Below are 18,711 nucleotides of genomic sequence, written 5' to 3'. Positions count from 1 at the left end.
GGGTAGAGGACATGACTTTCTTGTCATTCAAGTATGTGTTGAACTGATTACTCAGTATAACACCAGATGATATTCATGAAAGTAAAGTTGTATATGGATTTCTAGGAGTAACCTGTGATATATGATCCAATGTACCTATTCTAGGTACATAGAAATGCTGAGGCAAGATAAGGGGGGTGGTGCAGAATCTCCAGAGGACTGAAATGAAAAGATAACTTGAAGCCATAGTTTCACTGATTGGCCAAAGAGGTGTACAAGTTTTCTGGGTTTGAGTTTAATGCCCATGGGGTGATAGGATGTTAGAGATTCAGTGATGGGGCGGGAAGTGGGGGGGCGGGGGGGGGCGGGGGGGGTGCCTCCTCTGCACATGTTTGAATGGAGTCAGAATTTTTCTATCCCTGTAGTGCAGGAATTTCAAGTGAAGAGATTATCATAAATTCTAAAAGTCTTGGAAAAGTAAATTTTAAGCTATTCAGAAGCTAATGCAAAGCCCATGCAGATGGGAATCTTACGGAAAGGATACCCCCTCTGAAGATAAGTTTAAAATAAAAATTCCAGCCACATGAATTATCTAACATAATATAGTCAGTAGCCACAATAAAAAGGAGGATTATTACCATAAACCATGAAATAATATAAAAATTGCAAAGTAATATAAAATAATGTAAAATATTTTAAGTGATTAAGCAGATTTCAAAGAAATACTAAACATAGTAAAATGGAGCCAAGAAAAAATACATAGAAAATAAGGTAACAATATAAGATGATAGAAATAAATTAGTAAGTTGTGTGAATATAAACTCTCCTATTAAAAGAGAGATTCTAGATTCTATAAAATAAAGTCTAATTCTATGAGAAATATCTAAAACATAGGATCATAAAAGTTAGAAACAGATAAAAGTAATATACTGGATAAATATTAATCGAAATATACCTTATGAAGAACTTTTATTATCATACAAAAAAATTAGTATTGCTAGGAATAGGGAAGACCAAATGACTAGTAAGATATAATAATTCTAAGAACCTGTATTCACCTGACAATTAAACCTCAAAATACATAAAGCAACTATTGACTCAATTACAAGTTGAAATTTTAAAAAAATCCAAAATGATAATGAAAGTTTTAAAAACATTTCTCCAAAAATTAATATACTAAGCAGATGAGAAAACAGCAAGATAATATTTGAACAGTATTATTTTAACATTATTTTGATGGATGGATAGATGGGTAGATGGATAGGTAGATCCTCTTCTTGTTGGAGAACATATATATCTTTTTCAAGCATTCTAAAACATGACAGTAACTCTGTACTAGGCCACAAAGTACTTCTCAACTAGAGAATCAACACACAGTTTGTTTTCTGTTGTAACTTAATTACGAAAGGATTTGTCTCTCCCCAAAATATAAAGCACACATATAAGGAAATTCAAGGGCCAAAGAAATTTAAAGAAATATTATGAAATATTTAAAACTGAACAGCAGCCAAAGTGCTATATGTCAGAACTTGAAGCCAATGAATTAGTATAGTTTTAAATGAATATTTAGCAGATTGAAGATTGATAAGCCAAACCTTTCAATTTATGCCATGTTATCTAACAAACAGTGTATAATGAAGAGAATCCTCAAGATGATGCTGAAGGGAGAGCTCAAATGACTGAAATAACTGAAATACAGGGGCTGAAAGAGAGCACGCCAGTTCATCTTAGAGCAGGGGTTGGTCAGAGGGCCAGGTGAGATGAATCCAAGGGGGCTGCCGGTGGAGGGTGATTATTTGATGAGTTTGATTGTCTTGAGTTAGAGTTGAAATTCGTGAAACAAATTCTTTTTAACATTTTCCCGATTCTCATTTTCCATCTTTTCTTCAGTTTTTAAAGGAATATTTCAGATTTATTATTTCTTGGAAAACAGTCATGTTTTATTTCCTTGTTAAAGTTATGGATGGTTTTATATATTTTTTACTGTTTAAAGGGAAGTACTTTTGTTCTGTCTAGAATATATGCTGATTGGACATCAAGGAATATCTCCTGGAAACTATTCATCTGAGGACAGTTCTAAATTTTAAGTTGTATTTTCTCAGAGGTCGATTTTCTTATATTCCTTAATTTGGAGTAGACTTTCACTTTTGATCTAAAGAGTTTTTTTTGTACTCTTTAGAGAAAGAGAGCTGAAAATTAATAGGAGAAAGATGAAACACAAAGCAAGTGCTCTGCTGACTAACATAAAATGAACAAAACGGATACATTATGTCATGGGCTGCTTGTCTCCCTCAGGAGACAAGGACTAGGCCAATCTGGGCTATCCTATTAAGTTAGAACAGCTGGAGTCTGACATTTTTCTTCTCCAAATCTAAAGATTGGATAATGTTCATATTGGATCTTACTTTTACACATTGGGTCTCCTGTGTTCTTTTTGGCTTGGGATCTTAGTATGCAGTATGAATTTGAGAAAAAAAATCCTCATTTCAGGATGGAATATTTAAAATAAACAGGCCATGTTCATTACTGTGGAAACCAGACAGTAAATATGACTATAAACAGACTGATTTCAAAAGACTTAAGTGATCAAATGCCAACAGGACTGCAATAATGCTATTATTCTTTCATAACTTTTATTTCTGTCATAATTACCGAAATGCTTTCTGAAACAATTCTGATATATTTTTTTTTTGCCATGCAAATATGATTTTTTTTAGAGTTTTAATAGAAACTTAGTCATTTATTTTACTGAATGGAGAAACTTGAAGATATACTTGTGTACAGCAATTATGATGGCTAGGACTTTCTGAAGTTCGTTAAATTCTTAGGAGTTACATAGCATTTTTCATGTCAACCACTAATTGAAATATGACTTTGTATCTTGTGAATTTGCTGTATCTATCTGCTTTCTTCTAGTCTGTTCATAGAAGTACACTCTGAAAACCTGTTCTACTCCTTTGGTATATAACTTAAAATTTTATATAACACAGGAAGTTATTTCTCTTTCTAGTGAATCATGGTATGCCTGATAATGACATTTGGGTAAACCTGATGAGACCAAAATCGCTAGAAAATAAATTCAGCATGATTCTCATTCACAGCAGTTCCTTCAACCTTATCTCAAACAATCCTATTGTTTCATTCAAAAAACCTTTATTTTCTAATTGCTAAGTACATTACTTCTCCATTCTGGTGCAACAGATTTTTACAGACCTAGCAGCTTAGCGGGGGTCCCCAACCCCCAGACCTTGGACCAGTACCAGTACTGGTCTGTGGCCTGTTAGGAACTTGGACTCACAGCAGGAGGTGAATGGTGGTCCAGCGTGTGAAGCTTCATCTGTATTTGTAGCCTCTCCTCAGTACTAACACCACCTCCTCAGCTCCACCTCAGATCATTAGGCATTAGAGTCTCATAGGAGCAGTGGTTCCTGGTGCCAAAAAGTACCAGCCATTATCTCACAGTTCCCAAAGGTCAGAAGTCCAGCCATGGCACAACTGGGTTCTCTGGTCAGGATCTTACAAGGCTGAAATCAAAATGTCAGCAGACTGTACTCTCAGAATCTGGAGCTCACATTCCTCTTCCAAGCTCATGTTTGTGGCAGCATTCATTTTGTTGCTGGCTGTTAGATAAGGGTAGTTCTTACCTCCTAGAGGCTGTTCTCATGGCACCCTCCATCTTCAGCTCCTCTGTTGAAATTCTCTTCAACAGAGAATTTCCTTCAAGTTGAATCTCTATTTTTCATGAAAGTCCATTATAAGGACACACTTGATTTGATCAGGCCCAACCAGAAGACTCTCCCCTTCTTAAATTCTGTTGTGCCATTTAACCTAACCTAATCACTGGACTGAGTATCTCATTAAATTGACAAGTTCTTACCGATACACAAAAGGAGAGGATTGTGTAGTCCTATATACCCAGAAGACACACACAATCTTGAGGGCCACCTGAGAATCCTGTCTACCACTAAATAGAGGCTGTTAGATATGTATTCAGTTCTTTTTTCTGTCTTATATGTTTCCGTTCTTTTCCTCTAGTTTCAGAAAAAGATGCATTTTTATTGTGTTCTAATTATAAATTCTTCCGTCCTTGTCTTTCCCATTCTTTCACTTCACTCTGTTAGACTCTCTCCTTCAGCTTTACTCTTGCATTTTCAGTTTCCCCTTTCTACTTGCTCCTTCCCCTCAAATGATATGTTGTCTACTATGTTTTCACTCAAGCGAATCTTTCTGAACTTTTTGATGGCAAAGGTTTGATTAAGCTCAGTATCTTTGTGCAAGAACTTTTCCAAACAGCTGACCTTCCTGTCTCTGGGCATCCCTTCGTCCACCTGCTACCAGAGAGACATTTCTAACATGCGAATGTAATCCCATTATTCTGCTTAACATTATTGAAGTTCCATGTCGTCTTTACCAGAGGATGAAATATGGCCTATAGACATGTTATATTTGGCTCTTACCTGTAAAAAAATTTAAATAAGTTTCCAACAATGAAAATCAGGAGCTCATATGTATGTAAAAATCTAGATTTCTGGCTTTTCTTTAGAAATCTGAGTAATCTGGCTCACATTTCCACGAGGCAAAGTCCACTCCTATTAGCTAGTGCTCGACCCTGTACATGTGAAATGTTCTCTATAATTTGTCAGCCCATCAACTTTATTCATTTCCTCTACCTGCCTGGCCCTTGAACGCAGTTGACTCTGCAAGCCCTGACCAGGAGAATAAAGGCTAAGTCTCTTAGCATGGCATTCACATTTTTTCCTAACTTCATCCCATTCATTCTTTTCAAACCATGTTATATTTTAGTTGGATGATTACATTTCGGTTTCTCTAGCCAGATTATGATTTCTACAAGGACAGGAAGTATGCTTTGTTTATGCTTTCATTCTCAGCCCCAAACACAATTTCTAACACATACTAGGAACTCTGTAAAATTGATTTGGACAGTGCTGATTGTACTTTCACACTGACATAGTGATTTTATATGTGTCCATATACTTGCTCAAAAAGCAATACAGACAAAGAGCTGTGTATTAGCTCTCTAGCGCTACTAAAAATTCTTAAAACTTTATTCTCTATCAAAAATGAATTGATAGAGTCATTTTAATTTACAAAGAATAATCCATTGTAGTACTGTGGTGGTGGGAGCAGAGGTGGAAACCCTTCATCGTTACTCATGTCTCAGTCTTCTCTTTCTTTCCCTGGAGTTTGGGAATTGGGACTCCCCTGACAGTGTTACATGTTCAGTCTCCTGGAGAATGCAGAGAAAACAGGGCTTCTGATCGGCTCTCATTCTTTGATAGAAATTGAACAGCTCTTCTGTTGATATCTACTAATCAATAAATATATACAACTTTCTAAATAGGTTTTCTAACCATTGCCAGTCATTGCTAGTCAAAGGGCATTTTAGCTGTGATTCCTTAAGATGTTTTCAATAATGGTGGGTTTAGTTATTGGAGAACTAAATACAGATTATTGATGGAATTTCCACTGCAGTTCTTTATGATTAGATTAAAACATGAGAATGTAAATGGGATTATTGAACATATGTAAATCTAGAAGGATGTAGTTCATAGTGCTGTTAGGGTTTTATTGTCCTGTTAGGGTTTGAGGATAGCCTTCCCCCTGCATATTTCAATTCTCTTTTTCAGAAATGTCATATCGAACTCTTAAAAAATATATCTCTTTATTATCCCACAAAAGTATTTTTGCATGAAATTGGAGGTAGCTACTCATGTTAAAAGGAATCATAGATTGTTTTTGGCAAGTAGAAGAAAATCATATTTAATCCAAGACAGGGTGGTTCCTGTAGGTTAGTCACTGATGAGACAATAACAATGGAAAAGTCTGCATCATTGCTCTTTTCCTTTCTCTCTCACTTGAATTATGAACAAATTCTTTTTCTGATGTTGTTTTTGTTGTGATCTCATAGGTTCAAAACATTCTGGACTCTTCCCTTTTTCAGCAGTAGTTCATAGTGATGGCATGAGTTGTCTACAAGAACTTATTTCGTGTGTATGTTCTAACAACAGTTATTATTTGCATTATTCTGGTTTTGTTTTTAGATATTGTTCCAGTATTTCTTTATTTTGTTGTTTATAATGTTCAATCCACACTCGGGGCGGGGGGTGGGGGGTGGGAGTGGGACCTGGATAAAAGTAGTTCTTGTCTTCTTCACTTTTAATTTAATTTAATTTTATTGAATCTGCCAGAGGATGACTAGGGCATGGTGGGGGAATCTGGGAAATAAGTTGTCTTTAGGACATAACCAGAAACTCTATATGGCTGAGATACTACCTATATTAGAGTTTTTCAAAGAAAATAGTCAATAGGATATACATCTATCTAAAATAAGATTTAGCTCACATAGTTATAGTGCATGAGAAGTCTTACTACTTGCTATTAGAATCTGGAGACCCAGGAAAGCCACTGCTTTAGTTCAAAGGCCTGTGGCTGGAGAGCAAATGATGAGAATTTCAGACCATGTCAGAAGACCTAAGAACTGGAACAACGTGGGTAGGAGAAGATCTATGTCCTAGCTCAAGTTGTAAGGCAGAGAGTGAATTCAGCTTTCCTCGCATTTTTGTTTTGGTCTGGCCCTGAACTGATTAGATGATGCTCACCTATGTTGGGGAAGGCAATCTCTTTTACTCAGTCCACCAGGACCCTCACACACATACACATTCAGAGCAATGTTTAACTAGCTAACTGGGCATCTAGTGACCCAGGAAAGTTGACACAAAATTAAATATCACACTAGTTATTGCCAGTCTTGGTTGTGAGTCTGATGTGGTCCTGTTCAGTGATATGTTGATTAATATTTCATGCTGCTGCTATTATCCCGAAAATGTGCCTATCCTGAGATTGATAGACTTGTGAAAAATATTGATTATGATATTAATGAGAACTGTTTTATAACACTTCTCTATATAATGAGCACTTTATGTTTCTTTGTGGGCAAGGGCATTGGTTCATTTCTCTGTAACTTTGGTGTTTATATTAATATTTGGTGAAACATTCCTTAAAAATGTTTGTTGAATTGAAGTTATAAGAATGAACAATTCTTAGAGGTTATACAGTAGTTTTTCTTTTGGAATGCCACTCATATAATACCTGTAAATTAGGATAAATAGGTTGGACAGTATTATTACTCCAAGTTTTTGAATTTCAAAAATCAAGGTCACAGCTTGTTGATAAAGGAACCTCATTTAGACTATAATATTTATCTCATGTGTACCTATCTGGTTCTGGAATTTAAGTACCAACAATATGGATAACATTATTTAAAAGAGAATTTCAAATTTTAGGGCATTTTGTAATATCCTGTTTATTTTTTATTTTTTTATTTTTAGCTTTAGCTAAATGGAAGGTATACATAGGAAGAAAAAAATGTATTAAGAAAAACCACATTTAAAATGTTATTGTCAGTCTTTGATGTGGCATTTAGGCGTAGGAAATGGTCATTAAAACCAATTGTTAAATTTGACAACCTTAAAATTTAAAGTGGACTTTGAATTGTGGTCCCATTAAACATAATTGTTGCTAATTGTTAAAAGTGAAAATCTCAGACATATGCTCAACAAATAGAAATTTGCTTTTGAGATAGCTATTCTGTAGATATTCAACTCCAGAAAAACCTTTCTATGTGTAGAGTCAAGTTGGTCAGATTTCTTAAGATCATTAAGAGAAGATCTACATAGATGACCGTTGAAGATGGAGATGTTGTAGGACTGTCCATACAAATGAGAGTATTTTGGTCAAGGAGAAGGCAAAGGCAGGATGGAAAATAACCTCTTTTGGCCCCCAATACTTATTGGTTTCCAGTTATCATAAGATTAATGTGTGGTGAACAGAAATATTATCTCTGTACAGTTTAGGAAAGTGACCTAATCTTGTGGGAACCGTCTTATATTTGGAATGTGATTATTGCTGGAATCCCTGTGGGAGGAGTTTAGGTCAAGTCATTTCAAAAGTGATCAGTCATTCCCATCCATGATCGATCTTTGATAATTTTCTTTGGCTTGTGTATTGATTCAGTTAGCAAAACTTGGGTGGCAAATTTGAGTTTATCCGAAGCATGAACTTATAAAAGTTTGCCATATATTTGTAGAAGTTTACTTACTCAGTTTGAAAATTAAATAAACCTTTCCAAAAAGATGCTCTTTACGTGACAGGCACACCAGGCATTATAACTTTCTTTAATTTATAGCTAACCACTGATTCATAAAATTATAATGATTTTTAAAGGGTCTGTATTCTGTAGATTTCTGTATTGGTTTACTAAGGGGGATTATATTCTCTCCCTTAATATGTTGTAACATTGACAGTAAGTGCCAAAGCATTTCTTGTAATCGAACATAAATCTTTGATCTGACCTTTTGAGTCACACAAAGAAAAATTATCCTTTTAACAATTTTATGAAATACTCATTTTGCGTCTGACATTGTTTCCCCATGAATACAACTTTTCATATAACCATGCATCTCAGTATATTCTGTATTTTCAAAATGCCATGTCATTCTCCCTGTCCTGCTCCCTCACTTCAGTTTTAGGGATTCATCCCCTAGCACCCCATTAAATGAATTGAGATTACTATGTTGTCAAAATATAATAACTGCTATACCATTTGGACATTTTGGCAATGGGTAAGAGTTCTCATTTGAGATTGCTTCATAAGAAACAGTTGACAGAAGTGGAACTCTAGTATGCCAAAACAGTTGATATTTTTTGGACTTAAACTAAATTTCTGGTTTTAATATTTGCTAACAGCAAGGTGCTCTTCTATGTAACATGACTTATTTACATAGTAACCACAAAACACTGGGTATTTCATGCAGGAATGACATTATTTCATTCAAAAAACAGTAATTTTAGTACTCGAAATATTTTAACATTTTTGTCCAGCTACATTGACACTTTCAGCTTTTAAGAACTGAAAATTCGTGGTTTGCACTGATTTTCCTGACATTAATCTATTAATTTGTAATAGGCCTTATAAAATATTACTACTCTCTTTACATTTATGTAAAGCAGATATTCTGCCTGTCTCATTTCTATAATGTAAATGACCTCGTACATATACATGATAGGAACTAAAGAAATAGTATTTAATTGAATTTCACGTTTTCATGTAGGATTCTACAGAAACTTATTGACTACATTTCACATATTCCTATAATATTTTAGTCTTAGATATAGCACTCAAAATTTGAATTTATTGCTATTAGCCCCAGAGAGACTTCTGTATTAACTGACATAATACTTGAAACATAGTAAGTACATCTACTCAGTAGATGTTACTTATTTTTAATTTTTATTAGAAAAACGGTATGATATAATTTGGTTTATTTCATTACCTTGGTTAAAGATACTCTCTGAATATGTCTTTATTATTTTGAAGACATTAATTCACTGACATGTGGTATCCAGCATTGCCATAGAAATCGAGTGCCATTCTAATTCCTGATCATGTACATGTAACCTATTTTATTGTTCTGGAATCTTAGGATTCTCTTTTCACTCCAAGTGTTCTTGAAATTTAATGATGCTATGTTTTGAGTGTTCTTTTAATCTAGTGTGCTAGAACTTTAGTAGACCCTTTCTATCTGGAAATTTAAATCTTTTTGTTTATACATTTTTTTTCTTACACTTGTTAAATGTCTTCTCCATTTTGTTTTTTCTTTTGGCTAATTCTATGATATGATCCTGTACTATATTGATCCTCTACTTTTCTTATAGTTTCCACCTATTTTCAGTCTATTTATTGTGTGTGTGTGTGTGTGTGTGTGTATGTGTACCCGCACATGCGCAGCCCAGAATTCCATCCTTTGACACCTTAAGTTAGCAAGTGTGATTTCTATTTGTACATGAGCTGTAGGACTGGGGAATACCATATAAGAAACGTCATATAAATATGGATCTCACTGTCTTTGAGTATCCTCCAATTGCTGCCTTCTCTCAGTTATTTTCCAATCCATTTAATAGGCTTTTTTGTTGTTGTTGTTCAGACTTTATAATTGTTTTCTCTAGGAGGATTAGTCCAATGCAGCTTACTTTGCTGCAACATAAACTATCTTAATGTTGACTTTTAATTACATTTTTCTTTATAAGAAAATTCAGTTAAATGTATGGTTACCATCTATCATGCTTTCCAGTTCTCCTCAATCTCATGAAAAATATATGCTAATTTTTATACCTTATGGGCAGTTTTCCTATTGTGATTATTCTCCTAACAAAAAAATATCTTGAAAATTTAAAATGTTTTTTAGACCAATAATTTGATTTTATTTTGTTTCCAGGTAAATAAGGAAATGAATCAAAGTAAGTATTCCTAGTTTTCTGTATAATATTTTAGATAGAAATTTATTTCCTGGAGATATGCCATTAAATTATAATAAAGTTTTTTAGGATTCTTAGTAAATATTTTTTGGATGACTATATATGACAGAAGAATTTTTAATTCATAGATTAAAAAATGTAATTATTAAGCTTTTAAAAATTGTTTAGAAATAAATTCATAAACCAAACAATAAATGAGCATATTTTATCTTTTTTTTCATATTTTATCCTTTCATTTAAATTGAGGATTTAAAGACACTTGGTATTTCTATGATTTTTTAAGGATCACTAGTTTTGAGTTTATTCATTTATAACTGATTTTAAAGATAATGGAGTTATAGTTAACACAGTAAGTTTGTATGAAAATTTTTTGTTTAAAAAATGTTTCTAATGTCAACATAATGACTTTTAACCAGTTACGCCATTCCATCAAATAAGCATAGTTTTGTGCTTTGGGGAAGGGATAGGGAAGGTTGGCCTTAAGTTTCTGAAATTTATAAATGTGAAAGGACCAGAATTTTATAATCACAAAAATAAATACAGGATTCTACTATTTTAATTTAATTTTCCTAGAGAATGTTATGAGAGAGCTAAGCAATTGTTACTAAACTAGGCAAACTAGTTTCCATTCAGAAATAATCCATGATAATTCATACTATGTCCTATTAAGTTACATTGCCTAAGCATCCAAAAGCATGATATGTTATTCTATTATATTTTGTCCAGTGTTTGCTTGGTTACTATTTTTGTGAGGCCTGACTCAAGAGAGAGGAGGAGTTTTTTGTGCCCTTAGATATTATTTCTGTTGTGTCTTATTTATAAAAACCTTCATGACCAGCCCTTAGATTTTGTTCACGAATCTCCTGAATATGGTGGTTATAATTGCTTGTTCAGGACTCCACCGCAGATAAATGCCAATAGAGGGATTCTAAAATAGAGATTTCTAAGGTTCCTATATGTCACACAATTTTTTTTTTATATGACCAAGAAATCAACATAATAAAAAATAAGGCTGAAAAAAATATTGCTACCTACAGGTTGTTTTGTAGTCTTATCAGCTGCTGTGCATGGAGTCTGATTCAAAATATGCAATGAAAAACTTAACCAAAGGACATAAAATTAATACTTGATTAGAGGAAGAAATATAATGGTTCTGAATGTAGGCCTTACACTGTAATTCATATTAGAAATGAGGTAATTCCTTATAAAATAATTTGAAAATGAATATAATTCCAAACAAAATTCCTAGTGTATTGTAGTTGTTTTTTTTGTTTGTTTGTTTTTGGTTTATCTGAAATTCATAGTCAAAATTTCTAGGAATATGCTTGGCAAAATTAGACAATACAATTTCCAAACAAAGAATTATGAGAGGTAGCTTAAAATCCTTAATAATAAAACACATTATAAAGCTATGGTAATTTAAAAAGCATGCCACTACTAGTAAAAGGATAACAACTAATGAGACTGAATAGGAAACTGAAGAACATATAAGTATACATATGTAGATATGTAGTTTCTAATAATGGTGGCATTTTATATCAGTAGGGAGAAAATAGATCAATGAATAAATGGTGAGTAAACATCGTTTATATATTTGGAGAAAGAAATTTAAAAATGAAAATATAGGTGAGTAGTTACTTTCTCTGATTTGCAAAGACCTTAAAACGAAACTTTTTATATTTAACTACATTAAAATGTAAATGCTCTGTAAGTAATATTGCCAAACCAGAGAAGTAGTTGCAGCATTTATGACCAAGTATTCATTGACTCAGTTAACAGACATGTTTCGAATACCTACTATGAGTATGGGACTTAGGTTGAGGGTGTGAAAGTGAGACTAACATTTATAAATAAAATGTTTTAAGATAATAGCACCTGCTATGGAGATTATGAAACATTGTTTCTCAATATCTGCATTATTGGCATTTCTTTGTAGGCCTGTTTGGAGGATTCTGGGATGATTATATTGTAGTTAGAACGGTCAAGAAAGTGTCTCTAGAGAAGTAACATTGAACAGAGACTTGAATGAAGGAAAAAGCATGTGCAGTTCAGGGAGAAGAATTTTCTAGGAAGAATGGTTGAGCACCCTGAATTAGTTTTCTGTTACCCCTGTAACAAAGCACCAAAAACTTAGTGCTTTTCTTATTTTCTCCGCTCCTGGAGGCTCTCTGCATTTCTTGGCTTTTGTGTACATCACTTCGATTTCTCTTTTTGTCATCACATTGGCTTCTGCTCAGTCTGATTTCCTGCTTCCCTCTTATGAGAACCCTATGATTACATTGGGCCCACCTGAAAAATCCATAACAGCCCCATCTCAAGATCTTTGATTTAATCACATCTGCAAAGTCCCTTTTGCCCTTAAAGTAATTTTCACAGATTCTAGGGATTAGGATGTGAACATCATTGGGCAGACATTATTCAGTGTACCACAGTGTTTTCATGTTCATTTGCTGTTGTAGCAATCATAAATTCAGTGGCTTAATAAACATAAATTCACTCTTACAGTTCTGTAGATTTAAAGTTCCAACACAGGGGTCTCACCTAGCTAAAATCAGTGTGTCAACAGGACTGTTCCCTTCTGGAAGCTCTACAGGAGAATCTATTGCCTTGCCTTTTCCCAGTTTCTAGAAATCATCCACATTTTTTAGTTTATGATCTCCTTTTTCTATCTTCAAAGCCAGCAGTTTTTCATCTCTCTGTGTGAATAGACTGGTCTCACCTGGATTATCCAGAATAGTCTCATCTCAAGGTCTGTAACCTTAACACATCTGCAAAGTTCCTTTTTTCATTTACAAGTTCCAGGAAATAGGGCGTAAACATCTTTGGAGGAGCATCATTTTGCTTCTTACATATGGGAATAATTGACTTATTCAAGTATATAAAGAAAGCAAGTGGCTAGAGATAGCAAAGGTAGGGGGGATGATAAGAGGTGAGATTGGAGAGGTAGTCAGGGGCCAGATTATGAAAAGTCTTGTTGTTCATTGCAGAGTTTTTAAAAAGAGAAAGAGATGTAATGAAGGAACAGATTAATGCTCTTCTAAAGAATTTTCTGGGATGATAATCTTTTTTTTTTTTTTTACCTATGCTCTCTTAATATAACAACTGCTAGCCACATGTGGCTATTGAGTACTAAGATGTGGTTTAGTACTCAATATTATTTTTTATTTTAGTTGCTGTAAATAAGCATGCGTGTCTATTGACTACTGTAGTGGACAGTGCAGATACAGATACCAGGTACATTTTTGGAGAAGTTTTACTGGGAGAGGAGCAAAAAAATGGACAGTAGATGGAATCTGGGATATGGGAATAAGGGAGCTTTTTGTTTTGCCTTTTTTTTTTTTTTTAGATTGGTGATATTAAAGCATATTTGTATTCATTCTGTGTTGCTGAGTAACAAACCAAACACAAATTTAGCAGCTTGAAACCACACACATTTATTACTGAAACATGGTTTCTGTGGGTCAAGAGCACAGCGTGGCTTTTCTATGGATACTCCACCCTCTGGTTACTATCTCATTACCGACTTTATTTTCTTCATTGAATCCATACCTGTGTGAAATTATTATTTGATCACGTGAATCATTTATTCTCTCCACTGAAATATAAGCTCCGAAAGTATAGACACATTTTATTCCTAATTCATAGGAGTGTCTCCATATGCCTAGCACATAGTTCAGACTCAAAAAGTGTAATAAATGAATGAACGCATGCATTCTATATTTCACCGTATAACAATAAATAACATAATGCCATGTTCAGTATTCATACCCACTATACCACCGAAGTATAACTGAATGAATGGTGAATGTCTAGTGGAATACATAGGGACGAGCTAGTTTAGTAGTGAGGCCGTTGAAAAATGAATTCTATTTTGTCATTTGAAATTTGACATTCATATAGGACATACTAGTAACACTACTCCAAAAAAGAATTAAATATGTATATAAGTTTGGAATTTAGGGGAGGGACCACCTAGACATATACATTTGGCATTTTTCAGCTTATCTGTAATAATGGAAGCTTTGATTGTGAATAACCCTATAACTCTATAGAGAAAAAAGAGAAGTGGGTCAAGGGACCATTCCAAGAAAAATTACCAGTTAGCATCTAAGTGGAAGATAGAGAAACATATTGTTATGTTATTATTAGATAAGTATAGTGAGATCTAGAAGTGCGTCAGGAAGTCCAAGGCAAGTTTTTTTTTTTTTTTTTTTATCAGCACTTAATACCAAAAATAAAGTAATAGGCAAGTAATAGGCAACCTCTGCTGTGAACACCTTTCTCCCAAACCAGTTTCTTAAAGAAAAGCCTTCCAGTTGAGTTTGAATTTATAATATAAGTTTTCATTGTTAGTTTTAACTCCTAATTAAGATAAATCTAGATTTTACTATGTTTCCCATGAACCAAGACTCATCATCTCTATTATAACACAGCAATGGAGTCAACATTTATAGTCATTCAAAGTAAAAGTAACTTCTGAGATTCTTTAACCACTTTTGGGTTTATTTGTTCTCAAGCATTCTCTGGCTCCCACAAATGATTTTGCAGTTATGAAGACCGAAATAAGAATTCTAGGATTATACTAAATAATATGTTAAAGCACATAGCCTGATCTTAAAATGCTAATAATTTGTAGCACTATAATTAGAACTCAGCATATTTTTTACTTTTAGATTATTGTATTTTGGTTGTAAGAAGCTACGGATCTAAAATATACAGAGCTTTGCTTGATTATATAATCATCTTAAAATGTTTAAGCATTTTTTTTTTTTGAGTTGTAATAAAGTTAGGCAAGAAAATAGTTGAAAAGGTAAGGTTAGTAGTTTCACAACATAGGTCTCTTATGTCTTTAGTTAGAAGGAATCCTTGTCAGGTTTCTTTTCTCAGTTCTGGCTACCTTAGACAATAAATGGGACCAGCTGTCAACTTAGATATGTTACTGCTTTCGAAGTTTCATTCGTAATGTCTTTTATTTAAATCTAAAGTAAACCTTTCAGCAGGTCACTAACCCAAAGAGTTCATGGTACAAAGATCTTAGTAAAAATATAGTTGATTCAAAGTACTTACAGTTGATGATTAACATAACTTGGCCAAAGCAATATACTTTCTTATTATATAACTTGATTGATTTCCTATATTATTAGGATTTTAAAACTATGTTATTCAACAACTGTGTATATGCAATTATGTACTTGTTTACAATGGACAAAATATCCTATATTATAAATTTTAGTGGACAGGCTTTACTTTTTAAGTGTACATATATGTAGATAACAACTAAACTTTTCTCTGATACAAATAAGTTTAAAAACATAGTGGAAAAAAGATGAGTTCCATCTGACTATTGTTTGCCTAGTAATAACATCGAAATATCTTTATCCCTCTTTTTCCTTTAGCTTTATATCTTGGTTCCCAGGACAGTAACAAAAATTAATTCTGCAAGGTTATTTAGACTACTTTGATAATGTATCAAAACTGGAATCCGTTAGTTGATATGTTCTAAGTAGAATATCGGCTCACACCTCGATAATCCTCCTCTCCGTAGACACATTCAGAATGGCTAAAAGAATTCCCCAGGAATTGGTTGGTACTGCCCACTTCAAAGACCGAAAACTGAGTATATTACTTAATATATACTTTAAAAAACAAATCCATTTAGGTTTTATTAATAAACCTTTGTATTATCACAGTATCAGCCTCTGTTACGCAGTTTCTTAATCATGTTCTTTTTGTTTCAATTATACTATTCCATAAAAATAAAACTTCCTTATACCCTTATGTTGCTTAAAATATTTCTTAATTTGTATTCAAAGCATCACTCTTCCAATTCTTTTCTTTACCTACCCCATTATAATTATATTCCCTTATTCTTAAGGATCATTCCAATGGAAAAAAAATCAAATTTATATTGAATACTTAACATATGTGCAGAGCAGAGCAAGATATTGTAGAGGCTATGGAAGAAATAAAAGATATAGCTTTTCTTAAGGAGCTAGAAATTTAAAAGAAAAGATTGCATTTCTGAAACAACCAGAGAAAAATATAAGGAGGATGAAACTGAGTGAAAAATTATGTGAGAAAAAACTCTGTGATGAATAGAGAAGTCAGTGTAGGCTAACACAGAGAACTTGATCTGGGCTTTGAAGTGATGGATGAGGAGGAGTGGCATTTAATCTAGGACTTAAAGGATTGACAGATATCCATAATAAACGAAGACCGAGCTAAAGAAAATGAATATTTTTTGAAATTGAGAGTTTTAATGCAGATTAGATGAAAAATGCTATTTATTTGTTTGTTTTACTAGCTAAAATAATGACAGTTTAGAGCCAGCTAGGGCAACCTCCTGGAATTGACAATGTTTAAAAAGGTAATTGTTCTCAACTTTTTTACATAGAAAAATAAAAAGATAGCTTTAAAACCTTAGAAGATTATAGACTGAATGAAATGCTTAGGATAGATCTGTGTACACAGAATTCTCCATAAGATCTTGAGAACTGACTACAAAACAGAAACTTATTTTCGCACATGCCTCTAAAGAAATATGCTTTCAAAATGTCTTTAATTTGTAGCTTGTGAATCTGGTATACCATTTGAAGTCCTGATCTTATATTGTAGATTATTTTGAAAATACAGAACTAATAAAGAACAGCCATGCTAATTGCCTTACTTGTCAAATTAAAAACTAAAGTAAAAGATTTTAATATTGACACAACTATGTAATACAGTGAATTTGTTGGTTTTAAAAACAATACTTCCCTAAGTTGCTACTTTTTGTTTGAGGGGAAGTTTAAGGATGGGCCGAATAAAGAGAGCACAGAAATATTTTATGCTTCACAATTCACTAGGGCTGATGTGAGGCCCACATCAAATTCCAGTGCGTATGAACATGTGGACCCTTGCATCTGTAAAGATGTGGACAGGCTGGAGTAGCAGCAGTGAAAGTGGAAAGATACTTCCTTCCTTGGTTCTTTCTGCACCATAAACAAACAGGCAAAATGGTCCAGTAGAGTCACTCTCATACATGACTGAATTTTTCTAAAAAATAACTTGCCTAGTTCATGTAAAATCGTTTTCTTAGACTGAGTTTTTAGATACTCCTTGCTTGTTTTTATTGTTTGGGATAAAGCAGATGTTCACATTTGTTAAAGGAAAAAGCTAGCGAATATAATTAGAAAATAGAAACCAAAAAATAGTTACCTACTCTTAAGAAGAAATAACATTTTACGTTTATTCTATACTGAATAGCCAAGAAAAAAAGATTTAGGTATTCTCTTTTGGAATTTTAAACAGATACATTTAAATGATATTTTAAAAGAAATTGCATGTTATTAGTGATTTTGAATTGATCTCTTCTTCCTTTGTCATCTAAGATAGAAGGTTAGGAGCCTGGGCTTGTGTTTATCTCTGTACTGGTATTTTACCGATTGCTTTATTCAGGATCAAAGTGTGGCACAAATTCATAATTCATTTGGTATAGTTGAAACTCTCAAGTGATGATAAACTTTCTTTTCTAAAAATGTCCATGTTAGTCAAAACTGCTTGACAATCGTGATGAGAGAATACAAAATCATTTTGTGCATTTATGTTTTACTGATGGTGTAATCTGTTGTATAATAAAATAAGCTTAATTTTTCTCCTTGTATGGGCTTAAAAAATAATACTATACTGATAAGTTTTATTTTTATTTTATGTGGGTGTTTGTACTTAAACTGAGCAGAATGACTTAAATAAGGCTGTAGCAAACAGATGATTGTATGCTAATATGGCAATTATGTTTTTTTTTCTTTTCTGCTAGGAGGCGGGAGAGTGACTTACCACTTATAAAAATTATTCTTAGTTACATATTAGTTTATATGATAAATTTTAGTAAGAAAGCAGGAAGATGCCTAGTTTTTTGTTCATTGTATTTAGATCTGGTAAATGTATTGTATTTGAATCCTAAACGTTTTTCCCTCAGAAGAAATCATATATAATTAAACCTGGGCTGCTCGATTTTGATAGTCTCCCAAAGCTAATCATGTTTTCCTTTCATCGTAGTTCAAACTCGGTACCTTCAACCTGGAGAAAGTTGCAAGCCCAGCTGAGGTCATCCGAGAACTTATTTGTGACTGCCTGGACACCATCACAGAAAATCAAGCCAAAAATGAGCACCTGCAGAAAGAAAATGAAAGGCTTCTGAGAGATTGGAATGATGTTCAAAAACGGTGTGTGTATGATGTGTTTGTATTGTAACACTAAGCTCTCTTTAGATTGTTTTGATATCAGTTAATTTGTAAATTTATAACATATCTAGACTAGCATATATTTAAAACAAATCTGTTATTATACCTTTATTAACATGATTAAACTAAATTATTGATCACTATTAATACATTATGGTAGTACATTAACACTTTT

The 18,711-nt window shown here is 33.2% G+C and overlaps 1 protein-coding gene across 4 annotated transcripts in view; it reads left to right on the top strand.

Annotated features, from left to right (window-relative positions):
- Nucleotides 1-18,711, top strand: part of XRCC4 (X-ray repair cross complementing 4) — a 209,842-nt gene that overhangs the window by 69,875 nt on the left and 121,256 nt on the right. For all 4 annotated transcript variants that reach the window (XM_016123199.2, XM_016123189.2, XM_016123206.2 and 1 more), the window contains one exon: nucleotides 18,352-18,518. In XM_016123199.2, the coding sequence (XP_015978685.2) occupies nucleotides 18,352-18,518 (167 nt within the window). The remainder of the gene's footprint in view (nucleotides 1-18,351; nucleotides 18,519-18,711) is intronic.

Source organism: Rousettus aegyptiacus, unplaced genomic scaffold (genome assembly GCF_014176215.1).
Source record: "Rousettus aegyptiacus isolate mRouAeg1 unplaced genomic scaffold, mRouAeg1.p scaffold_m13_p_8, whole genome shotgun sequence".
Lineage (NCBI taxonomy): Eukaryota > Metazoa > Chordata > Mammalia > Chiroptera > Pteropodidae > Rousettus > Rousettus aegyptiacus.
This window is presented reverse-complemented; position numbering and strand designations above follow the sequence as displayed.